At 54.5% G+C, this 21,114-nt stretch overlaps 1 protein-coding gene and 1 long non-coding RNA gene across 2 annotated transcripts; one reads left to right on the forward strand and one right to left on the reverse strand.

Annotated features, from left to right (window-relative positions):
- Positions 1–1,820: 1,820 nt before the first annotated feature.
- LOC309870987 lies at positions 1,821–4,064 on the reverse strand. Its single transcript, XR_014314924.1, has 2 exons — positions 3,734–4,064; positions 1,821–2,110 (listed from the first exon to the last, which is right to left on the reverse strand). It is a non-coding gene; the product is annotated as an uncharacterized lncRNA (long non-coding RNA).
- On the forward strand, positions 3,175–12,338 carry TFAP2C (transcription factor AP-2 gamma). The gene is made up of 7 exons (XM_082743640.1): positions 3,175–3,463; positions 5,089–5,574; positions 5,689–5,740; positions 6,864–7,080; positions 7,628–7,746; positions 9,583–9,727; positions 10,740–12,338. The coding sequence occupies exons 1-7, from the start codon at positions 3,416–3,418 to the stop codon at positions 11,023–11,025; spliced, it is 1,353 nt and encodes a 450-aa protein (XP_082599766.1). The 5' UTR covers positions 3,175–3,415; the 3' UTR covers positions 11,026–12,338.
- The last annotated feature ends 8,776 nt before the right edge of the window (positions 12,339–21,114 follow it).

Here is a 21,114-nt window from a genome sequence, read left to right on the forward strand (position 1 = left end):
CTATCAAAACAACCTGCTATTTTTATGTTATTGCTGTTATTTTGGAGTGGCTGTGAAATGATGCATGTGGCGCCCCAGGGCGTGCCCCTGGAGTGGGCTTAGACCGTTGGGAGGACTCTGCTGCCAAGTGTGTCTGTCCAGTGGGATGACGGTGCCGCGAAGGGAGGTCGTGGAGTAGGGTGTAGGGCGCGTGAAGGGGCGCGCTCTTCGATTGCTGCAGGCCCCAGCTTTGGTGCTTTGCTTAACCCGGCTGGCCGCCTAGCCGCGGTCTCTGCGGGAGCTCACGCTGCTCCAAGGGGCGGGACAGACACCTTGCGCGGCGCTGCGTCCTCCAGGGCGCTCGGGGGCCTCCACCTGCAGCTCCGGGCGCCCCCTCCCTGGGGCGGGAAAAGACTCGGGCCAACCGGGATCCAGCTCTACCCGCCCGGCAGCCTTCCTCGGTTTGCGGGGGCGGAAAGTTGGAGGCGGCCGCGGTCTCCCGCCTGCGCGTCTACGCGGACGCCTCCCGGTCTTCCGATTCGGGTTTCTTGGGCGGTCGGAGCTGGCTGGGTGGGGGCCGGGGTCCGGGCTTCGAGTGCGTGCGAGCGCAGGCCCCCTAGGGGGCGACAGAGAGAGCAGCGGACAACCCACTACCTACCCCCACGTCCCCGATTTTGCGTGGCGTCCTGCGAGGCTCACCCCCGGGATCGCCTAATTCTGTTTACAGTTAAGCGGCTGCGAAGCCTCGGAGGGTCCTGAGGGGGTACCCTTTCTGGAGCGGCGGCTTCCCGGGGGCGCAGCCACGCGGGCCCGGGTCTTCCCGCGGTGAGGGGCGGGAGCTTCGGAGGGAGGTCGGTCCCGGGTGCGGGAGCCATGCGCTCCCTGCTTCCCGCAGAGTGAAAACACCTAGAGCTCAAAGAAGGGCTGAGGCTTCCCTCCCGGGCGCGCGCGTGCCTGGGTTCCCGCCGCGAGCCGGGGGTGCGCGTGTTTGGGCAGGGTCTGCAGGGCCGAGAAGATGGAGCATTTGTTTGCGCCGCCTTCATCCGGGCGCGGAAGCTGCGCTCTGGCTTGAACGCGTGCCCTGAGAGAGGGGGGCAGCGCGGGTGTCCAGGGCGCTGCCTGGGGAATGAATGGCCCTTGCCCAGCGTTTCGGAAACGTCTAGGCCCCTGGGGCTCCCCGAAAGGAGGCGCGCAGTCCTTCGGGGCCATCGGCTCCATTTGCCTCTCCCCCCGGGCTGGGAGGAATCTCTGTCCCTACGGGTTGCTTCGGGCACAGCTGCTGCGGGAAGGAGGGACAGCGGGGCCTGGGGTTTGGTGGTGGTGGTGGTGGTGGCCCGTTTTCTGCCCTGCCCAGGTTCCAAACCTGCCTGGGGGGAAAGTTGGCGGCGTGGACAAGACAACTTGTTCAAGTTGCACCCCAGGCGGGGTCTTTGAGTCAAACCCGGGTCTAGAAGGCCCAGCGTGGAGCCTCCGCCTCACCGCTCTGGGAGTCTGGAGAGCCCGAAGGAGGCGCGCAGCTTCCCTCCCGCGAGTGCCCGGGACCCCAACCTTCCACGTCCTGTTGCGCCCGCTTTCTGATGCCTGCGTTGCACAGGTGCCCCCGCCCCCCACCCCGCATACCAGGAACGCTGCTTTTGAGGTTATTTTGCCCGCAGGCCTCGGTGTTTTGGAAGCGAAGTGTCCGGGGTAGTGTGTGCAACATCCTTTGTATTTTATAGTGCAAAGCCCCGAAAAGCCCCCGGTGGTTTCACTACCAGGTTTTGTTCCCACATTTGGTAGGACTATCGCCTCAGCTCTGTCTACTCTAAGGCAACAGAGGACGTTCGCTTGGAGGACGCCCATTTTTATTTCAGTTATTTTATTTTAGGCCCATGTGGGTCTGAAGACATGCCAAAGCTCAGACCACCCCGAGACGGAGCAGGAAGGCGGTGTGCGCAGATCATTCTGTAGATGGGGCAGCGTCCTCCCCAGGCCGGGCCCTGTACCCACGGGTATTAATTACTGCACAGCCGGATTCGGAATCAGATCGAAATAGTCCCCTTCTCCAATTCTGTCAGAATGTTTAAATTCAGATCCTGGAGCCAGACGGGACGTCCCAGTAAAATTCGCCCTTGAAAATTAGCGACTTTCCCTGCAGTGAAAAAGGTCAGTTACAGTAATTGGGCCAATGGATTTCGTTTCTTTAAAAATTTTTTAATATTGCGCATTGCGTTCAGGTTTGGGTGGCAAATAAATATTGGGGCTAGAGGCAGGGTTTCTGCATAACTTTCGTTTTCCGTCTGCATCTGCAGAACTGGGGTAACTCATCCCACGCGCGGGGTCCGTCTCCGGCCCCTCCCTCTTCTCCCACCTCCTCCCTTCCCCCGCGCGTGGCGCCTGGGTTGTATTCCGCCCCGCACCTTTTCTTGCATGAGTTGAGGCTTCTGTGTGCCTGGCCCGTCGGAGGCAGCTGCCGAGCCAGCGCTGGGCAGGGCTGGGCAGGGCTGGGCAGGGCTGGGTGAGGGCGCGCGGGTGACCCCCAGCCGCACGGAGATGCACCTTGGGGCGATGGCGGCCAGACGCCGTTGGCTGGTGGAGGCCCGCCCGCTCCGTGGGGCTCGGGGCCGACTTCCCCGGAGGCCTTCGCTCTTCCAGCCCCTCGGAGGAATGGGCCGGCGCTATGACCACGGAGAGGGAGGGAAGGGGAGGCGTCTCTCGGAGGGGTCGGGGCTCTGGCTGCAAGATCCCAGCCCAAACCTTAAGTCTCCGTGAGTGGGTGGGGTGGGACATTTTCCCAGCTGAGGGGGGCCCTAGCTGTTAAGATATCCGAACGCGGGGTCTCTTAACTCCAGGTGACAACGTCTTTTGGAGGATGGGGCACGGCGCGCTGGAAAAAAGAAGGGGGGTTCTTAGGTATGTGGATCCCGGGCCCCAGCTCTGCCATCCTCGCATGTCGGGGATGACTGATGGAAGGCGCGACTGGGGACCGCGATCTAGCTGGTCGGCGGCTGTCAGAGAGGGGCCGCCCACGCGCCTCCTCTCCTTGCCCCCCGCAGCTTGGTTCTCAGCTCGGCGCCCCGCCGGGGTGCAGGGCGGAGCTAGGCTGGGACTGGCTGGGGGCTGCCCCGCCCGGAGCCTGGGCCTTGGTGCCGGCCCCCGGGGAGGAGTTATGATAATTTCCTTCTCATTAAGGCGCCCGGGTCCCCCGGCTATTGCCGGGACACACAGTGCGGGCGCGGCTTCCCGGGTCCCCGGCAGCGGCTTGTACACGCGCGGCGGTAGCATCTACGCTCGCAGAGCCGCCGATGCGCGTCCAGTGACCGGGACAGCGAGGCCCTCGCGTGGCGGGGGCGGCGGCAGACGGCTAGCCACCGTGACCCCCATTTTGGATTTACCGCTCGGGGGGTGGGGGGAGCCTGGATTGAACTGGCGACTGTTTTGGGGGACGCCGGACGCCATGTTGTGGAAAATAACCGATAATGTCAAGTATGAAGAGGACTGTGAGGTGAGCTGGGCGCAGGGGCGCACTCTGGCCCCGCCCGAGTACAGCCCGGGAGGCGGGGGCCGCTGGACCCAGGTGGGGGCGACGGCGAGGGCGAGGGCGCGGGAGCAGCGAGCAGGCACCGGCCTCTGCCCCTCGATGGGACTGGGTCCACTTTTCCGGGCGCCCCCTAGTCCGTTTCTCCGGGGCTCTCTTCCTGAATCGGGCCTTTTCCTAAACACCTCGGGAACAGGGCCTGGAACGAGAATGGCAGATCCCACCCGCGGAGCTTACCGGTCGGTCTCCTGCGAAGCAAAACCGTCCCTTCTTCCCCTTTTCTCGGAAGAGCGTCCCGTCTACAACCCTTAGACGTGGCTTTTACGCACCACATCTCGGTCCAAAGGGGTCAGACGAGGCGACTTGCCGGCGACACCTTTGCAGAGTCTCTTCCGAGGCGGGCTTGTCACCTGCCCCGCTAACTCCTCGGGGAAACAAGAAAAGGACAGAAGTTTGGCTTTTAAGTGAAGTGGGGGCTGGGGAGTGTTGGGGGGGGGCCCTGGGGCCAGATGGGGCCGTAAGCGCTCGGGAGTGCTCCAGCCAGTCGGACAGGTTGAGCTAGAGTTTCGGAGAGTGGGAGGGAGGGAGGCGGCGAGCGGGAAGAGGAAGACGCGGGCGGCCGGAGGTGTGCGCCAGGGCGCAGGCGGAGCGGAGCCCGGGCTGGGGGGCCGCGCGAGGGCTGCGCGCCCGCGGGACCTCAAGGGGCTGCCCCTGTCGGCAGGCCCGGGCACTTCCACTAGGGGGCGACAGTGCCATGTTTCTCCGGGTTCCCCGCTACCCCTGTGACCCCTCGAACCCAGGGAGACAAGTCATTTGAGAATTAAGTCAGAGAGCCTTGGGGCAAGGGACGTGCGCAGGCAAGGTTGCCCAATATTCGGGGTCCTTCATTCTCCCCCTTTGCCCCGATCTGTGGGGACACTGATCGCGGCCGGGCAGGGCGGCCTCACTTGCTGTATCTCCTCTTGTTCCGGACGCGGCTAGCAGGGAGGGCAGCCCCAGCTGCGGTGCGTGCCTCCCCTAGCTGCTCGGCGGCGCTGGGTGGCAAGCCTGCTCGGGAGTGTTGCTTCCCGGGAGGTCTTTGTCCTGAGGGCGTGGAAGGGGAGGGTCCCCGGGGCGGGGAAGATGCGCACTTCCCGCTTTGTGCGCTTTATCCGCGCTCCGAGCTGCCCCAGGTTCTTTGGTCTGGCGCCGCCATGTGCGGGCTGGTGAGCGAGAGGGCTCCGCATCGTGCTCGCCGCATGCCGACTTCTTCGCCTGTCCCGGACCTGGCCTTCTCCCGGCCCAAGGCCTGGGGTTCGGACTGGGCGCTTCAGAGCGCCTTGGGCGTCGCAGGGCCCAGGCCGCCGGGCTTTGAGGACGCTTTCCCCCAGGTTTTTCGAAGTCTCTATTTACTCCGTGGACTCGGGGGTTGCAACGAACCCCCCGGGGCACTTTGCCTCCGGATGCCCCCCGGCCGGAGGGCAGGCCCAGCGGGTTGGGTCGGTACTGGTGTGGTGGGTCCCGTGGGGGCTCGCCGCTCAGCGCCGCGGCTGCGGTCAGTTCGCAGTAGCGGGGTTTCGTACTAGCGGGGTCTCTGCTTCTCTCTCTCCCAGGATCGCCACGACGCGAGCAGCAATGGGAACCCGCGCCTCCCCCACCTCTCCTCCGCCGGGCAGCACCTCTACAGCCCCGCGCCACCCCTTTCCCATACTGGAGTCGCTGAATACCAACCGCCACCCTACTTCCCACCGCCGTACCAGCAGCTGGCCTACTCGCAGTCGGCCGACCCCTACTCGCATCTGGGAGAAGCTTACGCCGCTGCCATCAACCCCCTGCACCAGCCAGCCCCCACCGGCAGCCAGCAGCAGGCCTGGCCGGGCCGCCAGAGCCAGGAGGGGGCTGGCCTGCCCTCGCACCACGGGCGCCCGGCCGGCCTGTTACCCCACCTCTCCGGCCTGGAGGGTGGCGCCATGAGCGCCCGCAGGGATGCCTACCGCCGCTCCGACCTGCTGTTGCCCCACGCGCACGCCCTGGACGCCGCGGGCTTGGCTGAGAACCTGGGGCTGCACGATATGACGCACCAGATGGAGGAGGTGCAGGTGAGCGGCTCCTGAGCTCCTGCCCCTCGAACCGGGACCTGCTCGCCCCCCAGCTTCTACCACCCTCCCCCAGGCTTCCCCGAATTTAAGAGAAACTTTGTTGTTTCTTCCCAGAATGTTGACGATCAGCACCTGCTTCTGCACGATCAGACTGTTATTCGCAAAGGTAGGTAGTGAGAGCGAACTTTTCTCCCCCGGGGCCACGCATGTAACCTGGCAAGGTGGGGGCGTTTGGTGGCCGGCCGGGGACATCTGTGCTGGGGAAGGGACTGACGGGGGCTGGAGGAAGGTAGGTTTTTCTGAGTAAAAAGAGATCTCTTTCCACATTAAATGAGAAAGGATGGTAGGAAAACTCTTAGAACCTGTCTCCAGTAAGAGATTAATCCGGATTTGTTACTCCATAGTGTTCTCTTGGGGAATACGATCCCTTGAATTGGGCGGTGGTTTTACACTGTTAGTCTTCCAGAGTGATGAAAAAAAAAAAGACACCACATACCTTAGTTGGGTGGTCGATTTTGTGACCATTGTTGAAAGAGTGGATGTGATTCTATTCTAACCTGTAAGAAAAGGTTTTGAAACAGTTTGGCCTACCAAATATACAGCTTGAAAAGGACGGTGGTGGGACAGTGTGTGTGAGAGCTGGGCTTTTCTGCAGGGTGTAGTGGGGGAGGGGATTGGAAAATAGGATCAGGCAGGGAGTGTCTGGAGAAATTAGCCTGCGGACTGAGGGGATTACCAGTCCAGGCGGCTGTTTTGGAGATGGAGTTGGTCCTGGGTGAAAGGTAGTTAGGTTCTGCTACTGGAACTTAAACTGCTTGAAATCAGTTGGGAAATGGTTTTTTGAAGAAAAACTCAGAAAATAAACTGGATTTCCCAGGAAACTTGTAATAGAATGTGTTTGTTTGTATTTTAAAATTTTACCATGATAGTCACACTGAAAGTCTCGGGGATCTGCATGTGTCTGGTGATTTTGGTTGACGAGTGAGGAAGAAAAAAAAATCACCATTTATTTAGGGCTGAAGCAGTCTTTCGAAAACAAGTGTTCTAATTAAACAGATTTTAACAGTGGCTCGAAAATGAAAACCTTCCATGCTTGGGGTCATGACTAGTTATCTGTAAAGTGTTAACTTGTGAATTTCAGATTCGATTATCTTTGAAGACTATGACTTTAAAAAATCTGCTTGTAATGTACATAGTCCAGCGCGGGGTGTTATTTGGTGAGTGGTTTGCACGGGTCCCTTTTTCCTAAGTGCAGCTTTTGGGACTGCCACTCGTGATCTTCTTTACAGGTCCCATTTCAATGACCAAGAACCCACTGAGTCTCCCATGTCAGAAGGAGCTTGTGGGGGCCGTGATGAATCCCAGCGAGGTCTTCTGCTCAGTCCCGGGAAGATTGTCCCTCCTCAGCTCCACGTCTAAATACAAAGTGACAGTTGCTGAAGTCCAGAGGCGATTGTCCCCGCCTGAGTGTTTAAATGCCTCCTTGCTAGGAGGTGTTCTCAGAAGGTAGGTACATGGGGGGACACACACTCTGGCCATGATGGTCGGTGGTTGGGTGGTTGACCGTCAGTAACATAAAAGAACCGAGGAGGTATTTTTAACATTTATGTAACATTTATACTTAACACTGAATTCTAATCGGCTTAGAATTTTAGTACATTCCTTCCCTTTTGGAAAGTGCCAGATGTAGAAGGAAGTGCTAAAACAGCGCTCACAGATTATCATTTGCTTAGGATTTGATTGCACGTATGAAGTGATGGCATCCCATTGGAGAAGGGGGAGCCCCATGCGTTTTGTTGCCCCTGGGGGCTGCTACAGTAAATTCATCTGCTCCAGCACAATTCGGAATGTTCTGTGATTGGAAAGAAAAAATGTTGGGGATGATAGGAGAGACCATTAATTACAGGGGACTGACTCCTGTATCACCTGATTATGAGCCACATAATGTACATACTCCCGCAGATTTCTGCTTTGATCACAGCATAGCTGGAATTTAGAATTTCGAAGTGGCAGTGTTTTGAAATTAGCTGCCCCTTCACTTTCTTGTACCCAGAGCCAAGTCTAAAAATGGAGGCCGGTCCTTGCGGGAGAAGTTGGACAAGATCGGGTTGAATCTGCCAGCTGGGAGACGGAAAGCTGCTCACGTCACTCTCCTGACGTCCTTAGTAGAAGGTCAGTGGAGTTTTGTTTTTTGGTTTTACGGTGTTTTTAGTTGGCACTGTGTCATCTGGGTCCTTAGCTCTTCCCTGAAGGAAAGCTTAAAAATGGCTCTGTCACCGGCGGAGATGAAGCAAGAGTTGCCGTGAGTTCGTTGTAGTGAATCACAATAATTTTATGAAAGGAGTTCACACTTAAGTCCCTGACTGCTTAAGTATCCTGTTCTGGATTCTTCAGAAAAATCACTGTGAAAAGTAATTGGTTTCCCTGACCTAAGAACTCTCACCCTTAGGGTGTTGGGACATTTCCAGCAAGTGGACCCGTTTTTGGAGGGGGGGATCCATCTTCCTGCACACTGTTGAAAAAGCCGGTTGTGCGTTGGTGAGAAGAAGCGCTATTTCCAGCTTGGGTAGCTGTAAGGTATCAGGATTGTGGTCTGGGAAGAGAAAAGCCCCGGTGGACGCGGGGCTAACCCCGTTCACAAGCCCTTTGTTCCTCTCCCGCACGAAGAAAAAATTAGTGGGGCCCCTCTCCCCAGTCCTAAAATAGTAGGATGTAACATTTTCGTGTACTGAATGGGTCTGTACCCCCAAGCTGGAAGAGAGCCAAGAATGCAATTACAGCCTTAAAAATAAGTGGGGGCCAGGCGGGGGTGGGTGGGGGGCGCTTAAGGGAATAGTGAAATAATTTTTTCGAAAACCAGCTCACTGTTGCTGGGCACGGGAAGATGGAGTGGGGCACCGAGGGGCTGATCTGAAGGCCAGAGTGGCCCCTCGTCCAATCAGCAGGGCGCTGGGCTCTGCTCTGGGCTGGGGGAGCCAATGAGGGCTGGTGGCCTGGTGGCCAGGCGATCTTCGGATCGCTTTCTGTCCCTGGTCTAATGGCGCCTCCTGCATGCTGAAAGAGACTTGGCAGAGCCCGGCTCTACCGTTTTACGAGTGTCTTCGGAGGTCAGGGCCAGGAGAAAGGAGCTGCTGGTTGGAGCATAGTTGTCCCGCATGGAGAATGGTGGGTTCTGTGTGCGTGGGGCCTGAATGTGGCTCTGCGCGAGGTTTTCTTACTAGCTGGCCTGAGGTCCTTGGATTAGAAAGTGTGTGCCAAACAGTAGTTCTCAGATTTAGGAAGTCTGGGGCGGCAAAGTGGAGGAGAGGGGGTGGGGATGGGGTGCCACTCTCGGGGGTTTCTGGAAAGCTCTGGCCAGCCTTGGCACCGTGGAGCCAGGCCCCGGCATCTGGTCGGAGAGGAGTCTGGGTTGGTTTTCTGTCCCTCTGATCCCCCAGTGATCGATACAAAGGAGGGCGGGTAGTCCAGGATCGTAGTTGGGCTGTTTGCACTAATTTCCAGTGGAAACACGGCCCTGCCTTTCTTGGTGAAAAGCATCCCAGAGACCTGCCTCCTTCAGTAACGGGGCACCCTGGTTTAAAAAGAAGTTTCCCCAGCAAAGACTTTGTCACGGTTTCGTAAAGAGAAGTGACCAGTCAACTTTTGTGCGACGTGCTTATCTTGGTTTCCCTGCTTCTCCACAAGGCTTTAATTTTTATTATCAAGGGAAAACGGGGGTGTGTCTCAGGAAACTTAAGCTTGGGGGCCAAGACCGGTTAGTGTTACTCCAGGGCAGTGAAAGATGTCAGTCGTTGTTTTCCACCTGCTTTGCGTTTCCCTGCTGTGTTTCTAGGGGAGCGAGCCCACCGAAAGTTCCACATATCCGCTGAGTGGTTTTCCTTTTGGGTGATTCCATTTTAACATGCCAAGTGATGGGTAGACCCTCCTGGTTAGAGAATGAGGCGGGGGAGGTTTCCCGGGGGTGACTGCAGACCTTCTGAGTCTCTTGTCAATTGCTGGTGATTTTAGGTGAGGCTGTTCATTTGGCTCGGGACTTTGCCTATGTCTGTGAAGCAGAGTTTCCTAGTAAACCCGTGGCGGAGTATCTCACGAGACCCCATCTTGGAGGGCGGAATGAGATGACTGCTAGGAAGAACATGTTGCTGGCTGCACAGTGAGTATCCAGACTTGAATTTGACGGCCCGGGGCTCTGATCTTGAACTTGGCAGGGAGGTGGGTGGGGGGGGCGTGCGGTTTGTCTCGAACCGTCCAGGGTGCTTCAGAAAGAAACGCTCAGTGAGGGCCGGTGTGGAGAAACAGGAGCTGGCCAGGGGCTTTTCTCTGACAAGTCAGATTAAGTGAGCTCTTGGGTCAGACTTAGAAGTCAGATGAATGTATTGCTCCGGAAGGAGTGTTTTTGAAGCTGCTGAGTTCTGCAGCTCAGAATAGTTCAACCATCCTTTCATTAGTGTCTCCATATCCTACAAAAAGGTACTGGAAACACTTTGGTCCTATCCAGTCAAGATGGTGGGTGCCTTCTGCCTCCTGATAAGATTTTTTGTTTTTTAAATGTAACATTCCGGTTGGATTTGTGGGAGACACCTGGGCAGGCTACGTGTCCCAAATCCTACTTTAATGCAGCTGCCAGGATTTCTCCTAGAAGCCAACACTGAATTGGTTTTAAAAATTATGGTAAACAAGGCAGAGGTCATCCAGTCGGAAAATGGGGCAAAAGGAAGCAGAGTGAACCAGCTGTGTAAACAGTGAGTTTTGGGGGAGATGTGGATTTTTGGGGTTCTTGAAGGAGAAATTGGTGTCTGTGTACCAAGCTGCACCAAATAAGCAGCTATCCATTGTAAATAACCTCCTGGGCTGCAATCCCGACCCCCTGCCCCCCATCTCCCGCACTAGTCCTGGTGACCTTGGCCTTCTGACTGGGGTTAATCCCGTTAGCTTTTCTAATTGACAATGAGGATTAAAGGAGAGCCCTTGCAAAGAGTTGAGTTCAGGACCTGGCGCATCGCGTTATAGGTGCTCAGTGTGCAAATGTTGACCATTAGTAGCAAAGCCTGTTTCTTTGGAAAGTTCTGAATGCCTCCTTGGTGACCCACTCGTCAGGGGCTTTGTCCTCTGGCCCTGTCAAGGGCTAGATGGAGCTCACCGGTGTGTGTTGACTATCCTCCCAGGCAGGTGTGTAAAGAATTCACAGACCTCCTCAATCAAGACCGAACTCCCAACGGCAACAACCGGCCCGCCCCGGTCTTGGAGACGAACATACAGACCTGCCTGTCTCATTTCAGCCTGATCACACACGGGTTCGGCAGCCAAGCCATCTGTGCTGCTGTGTCCGCTCTACAGAACTACATCAAAGAGGCTCTGATAGTCCTAGACAAATCCTACATGAACCCCGGAGACCAGAGTCCTGCCGATTCTAGCAAAACCTTGGAGAAAATGGAGAAGCACAGAAAATGAAGAATGGGCGTGAGCCAAGGGCTGAAAAGAGTCTCGAGGGAAAAGGACTTCACAATCCGTCTCAGCCCAGACAGACCGGGAACCCTTCTGGCCGGGGGACACTTGGTGACCCACCTTCCCATGAAAAAGGCCTTCACTCAATTTTGGATCTTGACGTGCCCTCCTGGATTCCTTAGTGTTCTTTCTCTAGCGCTGAAGTGTGTCTCTAACTCTGGACAAGTTATCAGAAGGTGACAAGTACTGGTTCTTTGTTCATTAAGCTCATTTTATTCTTTTGAACCCCATTCTTTTCTCTGAACATGGTGCTACAAGTTTTAGAACCTTTTAAATAAATTCCCTGGGCTCACAAGAAAACCCACACCCACAGCTGTTGAAATGTACAATCGATGCGAGTCAGAGTGACAGTAACTTGCAGTGTTAAGGTCATGGCTGGTTTTTTGTGTCCACTCCATATTTATCTAAAAGTATTTATCTGGCTTTTTCAGATACCAAATCCTACAGACAGTAGGAAGCAAAGATTCTCTCCGCTTAGCGACTAGTTTAATAGGTGGTCTTTGACACACTTAAACCCCTTGTTGAAAGGGGGCCTTTGGGTTTAATGAAACTTGTAGAAATGAAGCCTGCTGATGATTTTGTGTTGTTTTTATTTTGTGGTTTTTTTTTTTTTTTTTTTTTTTAATTCTGAGAGTTAACTCTTCAAATGAGAGGCTCTGAAATGTTCTGTTCCTTTAAGGTACTGAAGCTTTATTTGCGTATTTATTTCACGTCTTGGTTTTGAGTAAACTTGAAAAGGGTAGGCATGAGGCGGTTTTTGTTGTTGTTGTTTTATTTTTTTTTTTTCTGTCCGCCACCGCCCCCCCCAAGTCCCATAGGAGGCTTTGTATGTTGAGAAACAGTGCGTTGAGTGTACAGATTTTATTTATGCATAATTTAATGGGGTCTGTAAATATGGGTGCACTTCTTAAGACTTTTTGACAAATGGGATTTGACTTTAATATTAACTTCTCAAGGTGGTGGGGTACTCTAAAACACTACTTTTAGGTTTTATTCATAATGTACACAGGGTATGAAGAATTAGGATGCTGGCCTCTGTTCTTGGTGCGGAAGCTTCTATTTAACTGAAACTCTGTTCACGAAGCAACAGCTTTGTGTCTCATTCCCACCGTGCTGAACCAGAAGATGGGTGGGTGTGCGGTACTGTGCGGGGGGGGGGGGTCAAATGGAGGTTTGGAAATGGCTGTAAACATTCCCCGAGTAACGTTGTGTATACGATACTTGTATAATAAAAAGTATTCTCCATAGAAGCCGTGAAAGTTGGGTTAAAACTGTTTTTTTTTTTTTTTTTTTTTTTTTTTTTTTTTTTAAGTCTCTAGGATGAGTGGAATAGTGACAGAGCCTAATTTATTTATGGTTGGCTGCAGCCTCGTTAAGGGGACGGAGCAGGAAGGTTGTGTGCCAAGGGAAGGCTGCAGTTTCATTTTCTGTCCCTAGCCAGACAGCTCAGCTGCAGGAGGACCTTGCCCTCCAGGGCCCCAGGCCTCCGCTGTGTGTAATACCCCTCTCTGGCCACTAGGGCTGTCAGGAGGTGTGTGGGACCCTCCGTTGGAATAACCTCTTGTGTAAGGCTTACCCTCTTGAGAAACATTAGGGTCAAGTTGCCACCTCCGCATTTTGAGAAGGGAAATGAAATGATGGTAGGCGATCCGTGGGCAGACATCGCTCAGGAGGATTTTTGCCTTCAGTCAAATGCGAGCAGTGGAACGGGTAGGCTTTCCCTGGAGTGTTCAATGCATTGGAATTCGCCCATCTTTGGTGGGCTCGCGGCGGTGCCCACCTGTTTGAAGCACCCTAACCATTCTGCGTGCCTGGTAAGTCGGACATTGGGTCTCAGCAAGCTGTTTGTGGAGCCGAAGGAACTGGTGGAGCTTGTGGTCTGGGTGTTCGTGAGGATCTCGAGTGGGCTCCCGGGGTCCTTGATTGCAAGTTGAAGTGTCCTGGTGTACCCTCCAGGAAGGGATATGTTTATATTTGGCATGAGAGGCTGGCTTCAAAGGGAAGTGGGAGCAAAAGGATTTTCCACGTAGGATAAGGCCGTTCCTTCAACTGCAGCCTCCTAATCCTTGATTTATAACTCTCCCCAAAGATAGCAATTCCTGACTTTGGGTTGGCATTGGATGTGAAGTAATTTAACCTCTGCCAACCTAATACTTTGCTCTTGGCAGCTTGTCCTTGGCCACTGAACGTTCCTATTAAGTTGGATTTATCTGGTTGGTATGTCAAGTTCACAATTGCTTTGCTTTAGAAAAGTGAAAAGAGGTCTTAGGTTGGCAGTTATCTCTTAGTCAAGACGTGAGACCTTGGGTGTTAAAAGGAAGTCATGGGGGTAAAGGGCTGGAGGAAAAAGCACTGTTTTCTTATCAGCATCTTAACCTGCTTTTGGACCGGAGTCTGGCTTTTAGGAGCTGTGCCCAACTGCAATGCAGACAATGTTCTGGAAACGCCCCAAAGTCAACCAAGGATTGGAGTGAGTCATAATCAGGGCTTGTGCCTGGCTCACTGCTCGACTGTCCTTTATCCTCGTTCCCACTAAAGCCCACGGATGGCCGATGGGGTCCTCTGGGTCCAGGGCACAACAGTAGGTTTTTTTTTTTTTCTTAACAGCTCTGAACTGATAGACAAGCAGCAGCCAGGTCCTCTCCACAGGTCCCTATGGGAACTGTGGTTGCCTCGGCTTTTCCCTCAAGCCCATTTGTGGGAGAAGGGGGCCCTGTGTTGCTTCTTGTGGGCCCGGATGGTTTCATTTCCAGACCCAGGATGGTAAGGATCGCACTGCCTCTTTCCCCCTCGTCCTCTAGTTGTTAGCCCACTGGCTGACCAGTGTGAGCTCGCGTTTATGAAGGCACATGATGTCGTGAAGGCTGCCCTCTGGGAGGAAAACTGAAAATGCTGCTGCCTTTTCTTGGTTGGCCTGCAGGGAAAGCTGTCCTTGTCTGAAGGCACGCTCTGTCCAGCGCCCCGCGGATGAGAGATTTCCCACAGGGGAGACATCTCAGCAGAGCTGAGTGTGTGTTGACTGGAGACCTGCCTGTCTAGGTCCTTGGCACCTTGATGCCCTCCGGCCTTGCAGACGGCACATCTAGAAGCTCTGCGGAAGGCCGGGAGCGGGTATTTTCAATAGCGGTTTGTGTTGTCTTCTCTTCCGTGTGCCCACGGTCTCAGTGGCGGGATAGCAAAGGGAAGGATTAGCCGGTTTCTCACCTGCAACGATTTCATAGTGATGGCCATCAGTATTTTCTTCTTGGGAGGGAGGAGGGTCTAGCGCTGGGGTAGATTCTGAGACCTGAAGTTCCTGTATGTGAATGTTAGAAAACAAAACAAGATAGGGTCATGGATGGGTGAGAGAGAAACGCCTCAAGGCTGGGAGGCAGTGCGGGTTCTGGGGCCCGTTGCCTGCTTTCCTAGGGGGGAAATGTCAGTTCGTGAATGTGAATTCCTGTCGGGGTTCTGGGGCTTCTAAGGACTTGGGAACATTTCTCCAGGCTTTTTCTCTTGCTGGGGGGGAGGGTGCGGGGCAGGGAGGGGGCAGCTGAATTTGCCTTCCTTTATAAGCAGGTGGAGAACTTAGGAAGTAGAGCCATCTTTGGTCATGAGAGGAAGAAAGGACAGTCTAGGGTTTCTTTAAGTGTGTTTTCCAGGTGAGGGAGCTCTCTGTTATCCCTGGCACGGCCGGGATTCTTAGCAAACGTCTCCGTAGCCACCTGAGCTCAGTGGGCGGTGAGGGTTTTCTCTTGGTTGGGAGATAAGGTTTGGTTTTGAAATTTCGATGCCGCAATGGGCAGGTGTGTTCTTCTCAGGGGTAACTGTTGCTCCTAGATGTGATAACTGTTGACTCCCCTTCCTAAGATCCTGGTTACCCTGGATTTCTTTGCCGGTCAACAGTCTTCATCTGCTTCTCTGAAATCTACAGGCCACACATAGGGAGGCCTGGCGATGCTTGGAGCCATCGAGATCTGCCCCCTCTCCCGTTCGGCCAACCCGGGCTGGCTCCATGCCCAGGTCCCACAGATGCAAGACGCGCCACACCTTGAAAGCCTTTGTCTGCTGGGGGCACGGAGCATCGTCATCTGAGAAACAGACTTGATCTCCTGAGTTTTAAAAAATCACTGTTGCATTGGAGTTGATAGCTTCATGGAATGCTCAGTTATTTTTGGCGCCGTCATAAACACTGTGATTTCCCTGCCTCTTTGGGATAACATCTTGATGGGGAAGATGGGTGGAAGAAAAGCATAGAAATGAGAGTGGAAAGGCTTAGTTGCAGGAACCTGTTCAAGGAACAGCTTGCTGAAGAGTGTTTCCAAGGTCAAATCTCAGTGTTTTGGTTTTTTTTCCCCTCCGGTGACCCACGGCGCATTCCTTGTTTCTCACCATTTTCCAATGAAGGATCCTGGTCCTGGCCAGTGACCCTCCCAGCTGGGTGTCAGAGTTGGGTGGATGGGAGGCATCCAGCCTCTGGCACTTGCTGGCTGGAAGGTTTTGGGGAGTTCATGGGTTGTTCTGGGCTGAAACTGCTTCTCCAATAGGTGCGTCTATGCCCTCCCCCTCAAACTTGAGAAAGCGACCTTTTTTGGACATAGGGTTCTTGCTGGTGGTTGAAGTAAGAGGAGGTCCTGTTGGAGTGCAGTGGGCCTGAAGGCCCGATGGCTTGTGTCCTCAGGAGGGGCAGGCACAGACCCATGGAGGAGAGCGCCGGGCACCTACGGGGGCAGAGACCGCACAGATGTGCCCACAGGCCCGGGCACAATCCACGCGTGGATTGCCAGCCTCTACCAGCAGCCAGAAGAGGCAAAAAAAGGTGCTCTCGGGGCGCCTGGGTGGCTCAGTGGGTTAAGCCTCTGCCTTCGGCTCAGGTTATGGTCTCAGGGTCCTGGGATGGAGCCCCGCATCGGGCTCTCTGCTCAGCGGGGAGCCTGCTTCACCGCCACCCCTCTGCCTGCTTGTGATCTTTTTTCTCTCTCAAGTAAATGGGTAAAACCTTAAAAAAAAAACTAAAACCAAAAAACTCTCCCCTAGAGATTGCAGAGGGAGCACAGCCCTGCTGACATCCTCGGTTTTGGACTTGCCTCCAGAACTGGTTGGCGCCCTGAGTAAGGAGACACAGCCGGGAAGGACTTCTTGCCTTGTTACTCTCCCTCTCTTGATCTTTCTGGGTTCCTTTCTACACATGGGGTGTCGCCTCTGTCTGCCCTCGGAGCCTGCCAGCGCTGTGGTCTCCCTACTAGGCCAGGCCCATGGGACAGCACGGGAGCTTTTCAGTCCCTCTCCCCTGCCCAGCTGCTGCTGCTGCTGCTGCGTCGATGGCTGGAGCGGCGTGTGGGTAGCACCTGCGGGAGCTCATTCAGCTTCTTGAGGAGAAGTCACCCCCACATTCTGCCCAAAGCAAATCCTAAATCCCTCCCGGAGACCCGTGTCACTTTTCCTTTCGGCTTGTCTTACTGAACTGGGTACCCCTGGGTATTCCCAGCACTGCCCAGGGAGTAGTGACTGTTAACCTGCCATGGGGCCGGCGTCTCTGTGAGGGTTCCTGAGGCCCTTCTGCCTTGGGTCTAACACCCAAGAACCTGCATTTTTTTTTTTTTTAAGATTTTATTTATTTATTTGACAGAGAAATTACAAGTAGATAGAGAGGCAGGCAGAGAGAGAGAGGGAAGCAGGCTCACTGCTGAGCAGAGAGCCCGATGCGGGCCTCGATCCCAGGACCCTGAGATCATGACCCGAGCCGAAGGCAGCGGCCCAACCCACTGAGCCACCCAGGCACCCAAAATTAATTTATTTTTTTAAAAGATTTTATTTATTTGGCAGACGGAGATCACAAGTAGACAGAGAGGCGGGCAGAGGGAGAGGAAGGGAAGCAGACTCCCCACTGAGCAGCGAGCCCGATGTGGGACTTGATCCCAGGACCCTGGGATCATGACCTGAGCCGAAGGCAGAGACCTTAACCCACTGAGCCACCCAGGCACCCCTAAAAAAGATTTTTTTTATTTGTTTTAGAGAGTGAAAGTGAGAGATCACAGAGGGAGAGGGAGAAGCTGACTCGCCCACTGAGCAGACCCCGATGTGGGGCTTGATCCCAGGACCCAGGACCCTGCGATCATGACCTGAGCTGAAAGCTGGAGTGGACCGCTTAACTGACTGTGCCGCCCAGACCCCCCCCAGGAACCTGTATTTTGTTAAAAACAAGCTTCTCTTGGTGACCTTGGTGGTGAGCTGAGTTTAGGAACCCTTGCCATCTAGTATCTTACAGCTCTAAAATGTTGAGTCACATCCCTTCTGGAGAGGAGGCGTTGTGGCTTGGTCTGTGTGCTCAGGATCTTCTCCAGAGGATCGGCACCTGCTCTCGGATCGCCTACTGTACCCGGCGGTCACAAGGCACTGGGGACAGTTGGTTCCATTGACTGGCTTTTCCAGTAGACTCTACACTCATGAGAGCAGGGATCACGTCCATCTCAACCTCAACCTCGCTAGCTAGCTCGTTGCGCAGGAGAGGGCATTTGCTCAAAAAGCCTCTTTGTTGAATCCCAAGGGATCGAGCAGGGCTAGAGAGGGGTCTCCTGGCCGGGGGGCGGGGGGGTGTCCCTGCAAACAGTCATTCTCTGGAGCATTGTTTGGGCTACGTGGGCATCTGGAGCTCACCCACCAGAAGGGATTTCACCCTCTGCTTTCCTGAGCTGAGCCCCACACACTGGGTGGGGAAGGTTTCTCTTCAGGAAGATGTGTGTCTGGATCAAGTAGGGAGCCTCTCCTCCCCACTTCCCTTTTTCAGGGTCTGAAGTCCATCTTGCTAGTGGAGGGTTTTGACATGATTGTTGGTCCTGGGACTGAGTCCTTCCGGCTCTCCCTCCCAAGCAGGCCGCCGTGGGTGATGAGGAGAGGCAACTCCGACGACTCTGACGCAGGTCTGGGTTTCAACAGACATTCGTGCAGTTGGGGGAGGACTAGATTGGTGGGGCTGCCTAGAGGCAGTGAGGCCAGTCGGGAGGCTGGCCACGGGAGGAAACGGAGGCTGGGGGCCGGGAGGGGAGGGAGGAAGTTTGGGTTCCTGTATGTGCTTCACCAGTGGCGCCGACAAGATTCTCCGAGGGGTCTTTCAGCACCTTTCAAGCAGCCCTAAACTACATAGAGGAGCTTCTGGAATTTGGCAGTCCTCCTGGATCCTGGGGACAGCAGAGGAAGGGTCCACTGGTTTCTGCCCTTTGAAGAGCCAACCAGTCTCCTTGGCCGGCAGGACAGGGTGATTGAAGACGGAGAAGATAGGAACACGCAGCTACTGGGTCATTCATTATTCAGGTCCCCAAGCCCCAGCCTTCTCTCCTCTCCTCAGGAGGTGTGTGTGGGAGGGTGACGGCCCAGGTTGGGGTCTCATTTCATGAAAACTTGCCTCACTGTTCCTTTCCATGAACCAAGAGGGGGAATCGTGTTTGGGCCTGAGACTCTGGAAAGGAGCTGTGACTTTTCTCCAGATGACATTTATAATGTCTGGAGACAGTTTTCGGTGGCCCTGCCGGGGGTGGGGGGATTGCTAAACACTCAGCAGGGCTCAGGACAGCTTCCTGCCGCACGGGATGATGGGTCCAAGAGGTCAGGAGCCAGAGCTTGCACAATACTGTCCTAAACACGGAAAAAAATCTAGATGCATTATTTAAACCATTAACAATTCTGTTCAGTGGATGACTTTTTGCCTGACATGGTTCTATATAGTCTCAAGTTTAAAAAAAAAAAAAAAAAGAAACAAGAGGGGTGCCTGGGTGGCTCAGTCAGTTACGCCTCTGCCTCCTCAGGTCCCGATCTCTGGGTCCTGGATCGAGCCCCAGTGTCCGGCTTCCTGCTCCGGAGAGTCTGCTTCTTTCTCCCTTTTTCTACCTCCCCTCCACCGCTCTTGCGATCTCTCTCACTCTCAAATAAAATCTAAAAAACAATTAAAAACCAAAGTAGCCATTACTTTCCTAAGTGAAGAAACCTGACGTCATGTTTACAGAAATGTTTGTGTGTTAAGGGAACGTTTGAATCAGTGCTTGAATCAGTGCGTGGAGGATCCCAAGCAGATCCCGAGTCAAGAGGGAGCTGTGCCTCCCCTGTGCTGTCTTTCCTAACCTTGGATCTGAGGCTGCAGTTTCCTGCCTGAAGCCACTTGGCCGGACAGAGGAGGGAGGAGAGGAGGTCGCCCCTCCCCCGCCCCCCCACCCCGGACATGGGGGTCCCCTACCTTCCTCTTTGTCTTTGGCAGGAAGTCTTGATTTTCTGGGAGCAGAGACATTGTTTCACTTCTGACATCCGTTAATACTCTTTTCCCACAAGACAGAAAACAGTCGGTGGTGGAAGGCACCAACCATTGAAGAAAATCTTCAGAACCGCGTTCTCCACGGTTTGCTCTTGTTTTCTCCGTCCGTTGTTGCCGAGTCGTTCAAGCTGACCACAGAACGAACTGAAGAGCCTTGAACGGTTTCTTTTGTGTTGTGGACAAAAGCGAGGCACATGAAGCTACTGCTCGCACCCACTGGGAATGGCTTTGGGAGGATGAGACCGAGCCAGTGGGGGCTTCCGATGGCCCGGCTGGGGAGGCGGGGACAAGCATCTTGCTCCGCGTCATTTTGTCTAGATGGAGTGTTTTATCTTGCATGTTAAAACAAGCAAAACCGGCTCTCCCATCTAGAGAAACGCTAGGTTTAGCAAAAATACTAGAAAGCTGAAAAATGCTTCTGTGAAACAAAGAGAAAACACACCTGCGTTGTTATTTAATTCCCCGGTGACCCTATTGTAGACCTTTTTACGGAGGCTCAGACCCAGGTAAGCAGCTACTGAAACTCACCCATCAAGGAAGGCTTGGAGCCCACCCCACAGCCGGCCTGGCTGCCTCCAGGGGCTGTGCTTAGGACCCGGCATGCTCGTGCCCGGAGTGCAAAGAGCTTACATGATTGTGTACTTGTTATGTGCCAGCCACTGCTTTAGAAACTTTTCATATTAATTACTCTTCCCAACAACCTTAGGAGGTAGGTATAGCACCCATTCTACAGATGGGGAAATGGAGGCACAGAGCTGTGAGCTGCCTGCTCAAGGTCTCTCACTTGGTGAACCGGATAACCCAGACTAGAGCTCTGGCCACCGTTCTTGAAAGCAGCGGCCTGTCCTGAGGCCGGCAGGCCGAGGGACATTCCTGGGAGGGACCCCCTGTGCCTTGTCTTTAACGGAGGGACTAGACACGGGATAGAAATACTCTGAGGGATGAATGCTTTACCTTGTGCAAAGTGCTTGGCTCGGTGCCTGGCACACAGAAGTGTTCAGTAAAAGTCCGTGTCCTTTTTTGAACTGGTGGAATGGAACCACCTCCGGTCAAAGAGAACACAGGGCAGAGAGAGGAGAGGCGTGGCCTGAAGGCAAGGAAGTGCTGGCGAGGGGGAGGGAGAGGAGGGAAGCCCCTTCTACCTTTGCAGAGCGGTGGGAGCGCGGGACTCCTGCCAGCGAGCTCAGGGGCTCCCGTCATTCTCCTCATTCTCGCCCTTTCCATGGCTTCAGCTCTCCCTCTATCTCCCTTGCTCACCTCTTTCTCAGCTCCAGCCTCACCGCGGGCACACCTCCTCCTGGAGACTCCCCAAGCTTAGACGGACTTAGGGGTCCGCTCAGCTCCATCACACTTCTTGTCCGTGGGGTGGTAACCGGCTGCCTAGAGCTGCACAGAGTCCCTGTGGTCGGTTCATAGCTGAGCCCCAGTATGCAGCCGGGAATCTGGCTTTTGGTGGTTGTTCAATGAATACCCGCAGGCTGAATGAACAAATTCATTTGTACCAAAAGGTCAGGATTTGCCGAAGTGAATCTCTATCAAGACAAGGCATTCTCCCATCTGTCCATTCACCTGTCTGCCCACCGACCCATTTATCCATCCATTCACCTCTCTGTCCGTCCGTCCGTCCGCCCGTCCATCCATCCGTCCATCCATCCATCCATCCATCCACCCTTCTATCATCTACACCCTAGTCCCTTAGTAAGCTAAAGCTGCCCTGGACCTGCCTTGGGACGCCCACAGTCTGTTAGGGGAAC

The sequence above is a fragment of the Mustela nivalis genome (genome assembly GCF_964662115.1).
Source record: "Mustela nivalis genome assembly, chromosome: 8".
NCBI lineage: Eukaryota > Metazoa > Chordata > Mammalia > Carnivora > Mustelidae > Mustela > Mustela nivalis.

Coding starts and splice junctions, on each gene's coding strand:
- TFAP2C (XM_082743640.1), top strand. CDS start 3,416: ATGTTGTGGAAAATAACCGATAATGTCAAGTATGAAGAGGACTGTGAG. Junction 5,575..5,688: donor ACCAGATGGAGGAGGTGCAG/GTGAGCGGCTCC, acceptor GTTTCTTCCCAG/AATGTTGACGATCAGCACCT. Junction 7,747..9,582: donor CCTGACGTCCTTAGTAGAAG/GTCAGTGGAGTT, acceptor TGGTGATTTTAG/GTGAGGCTGTTCATTTGGCT.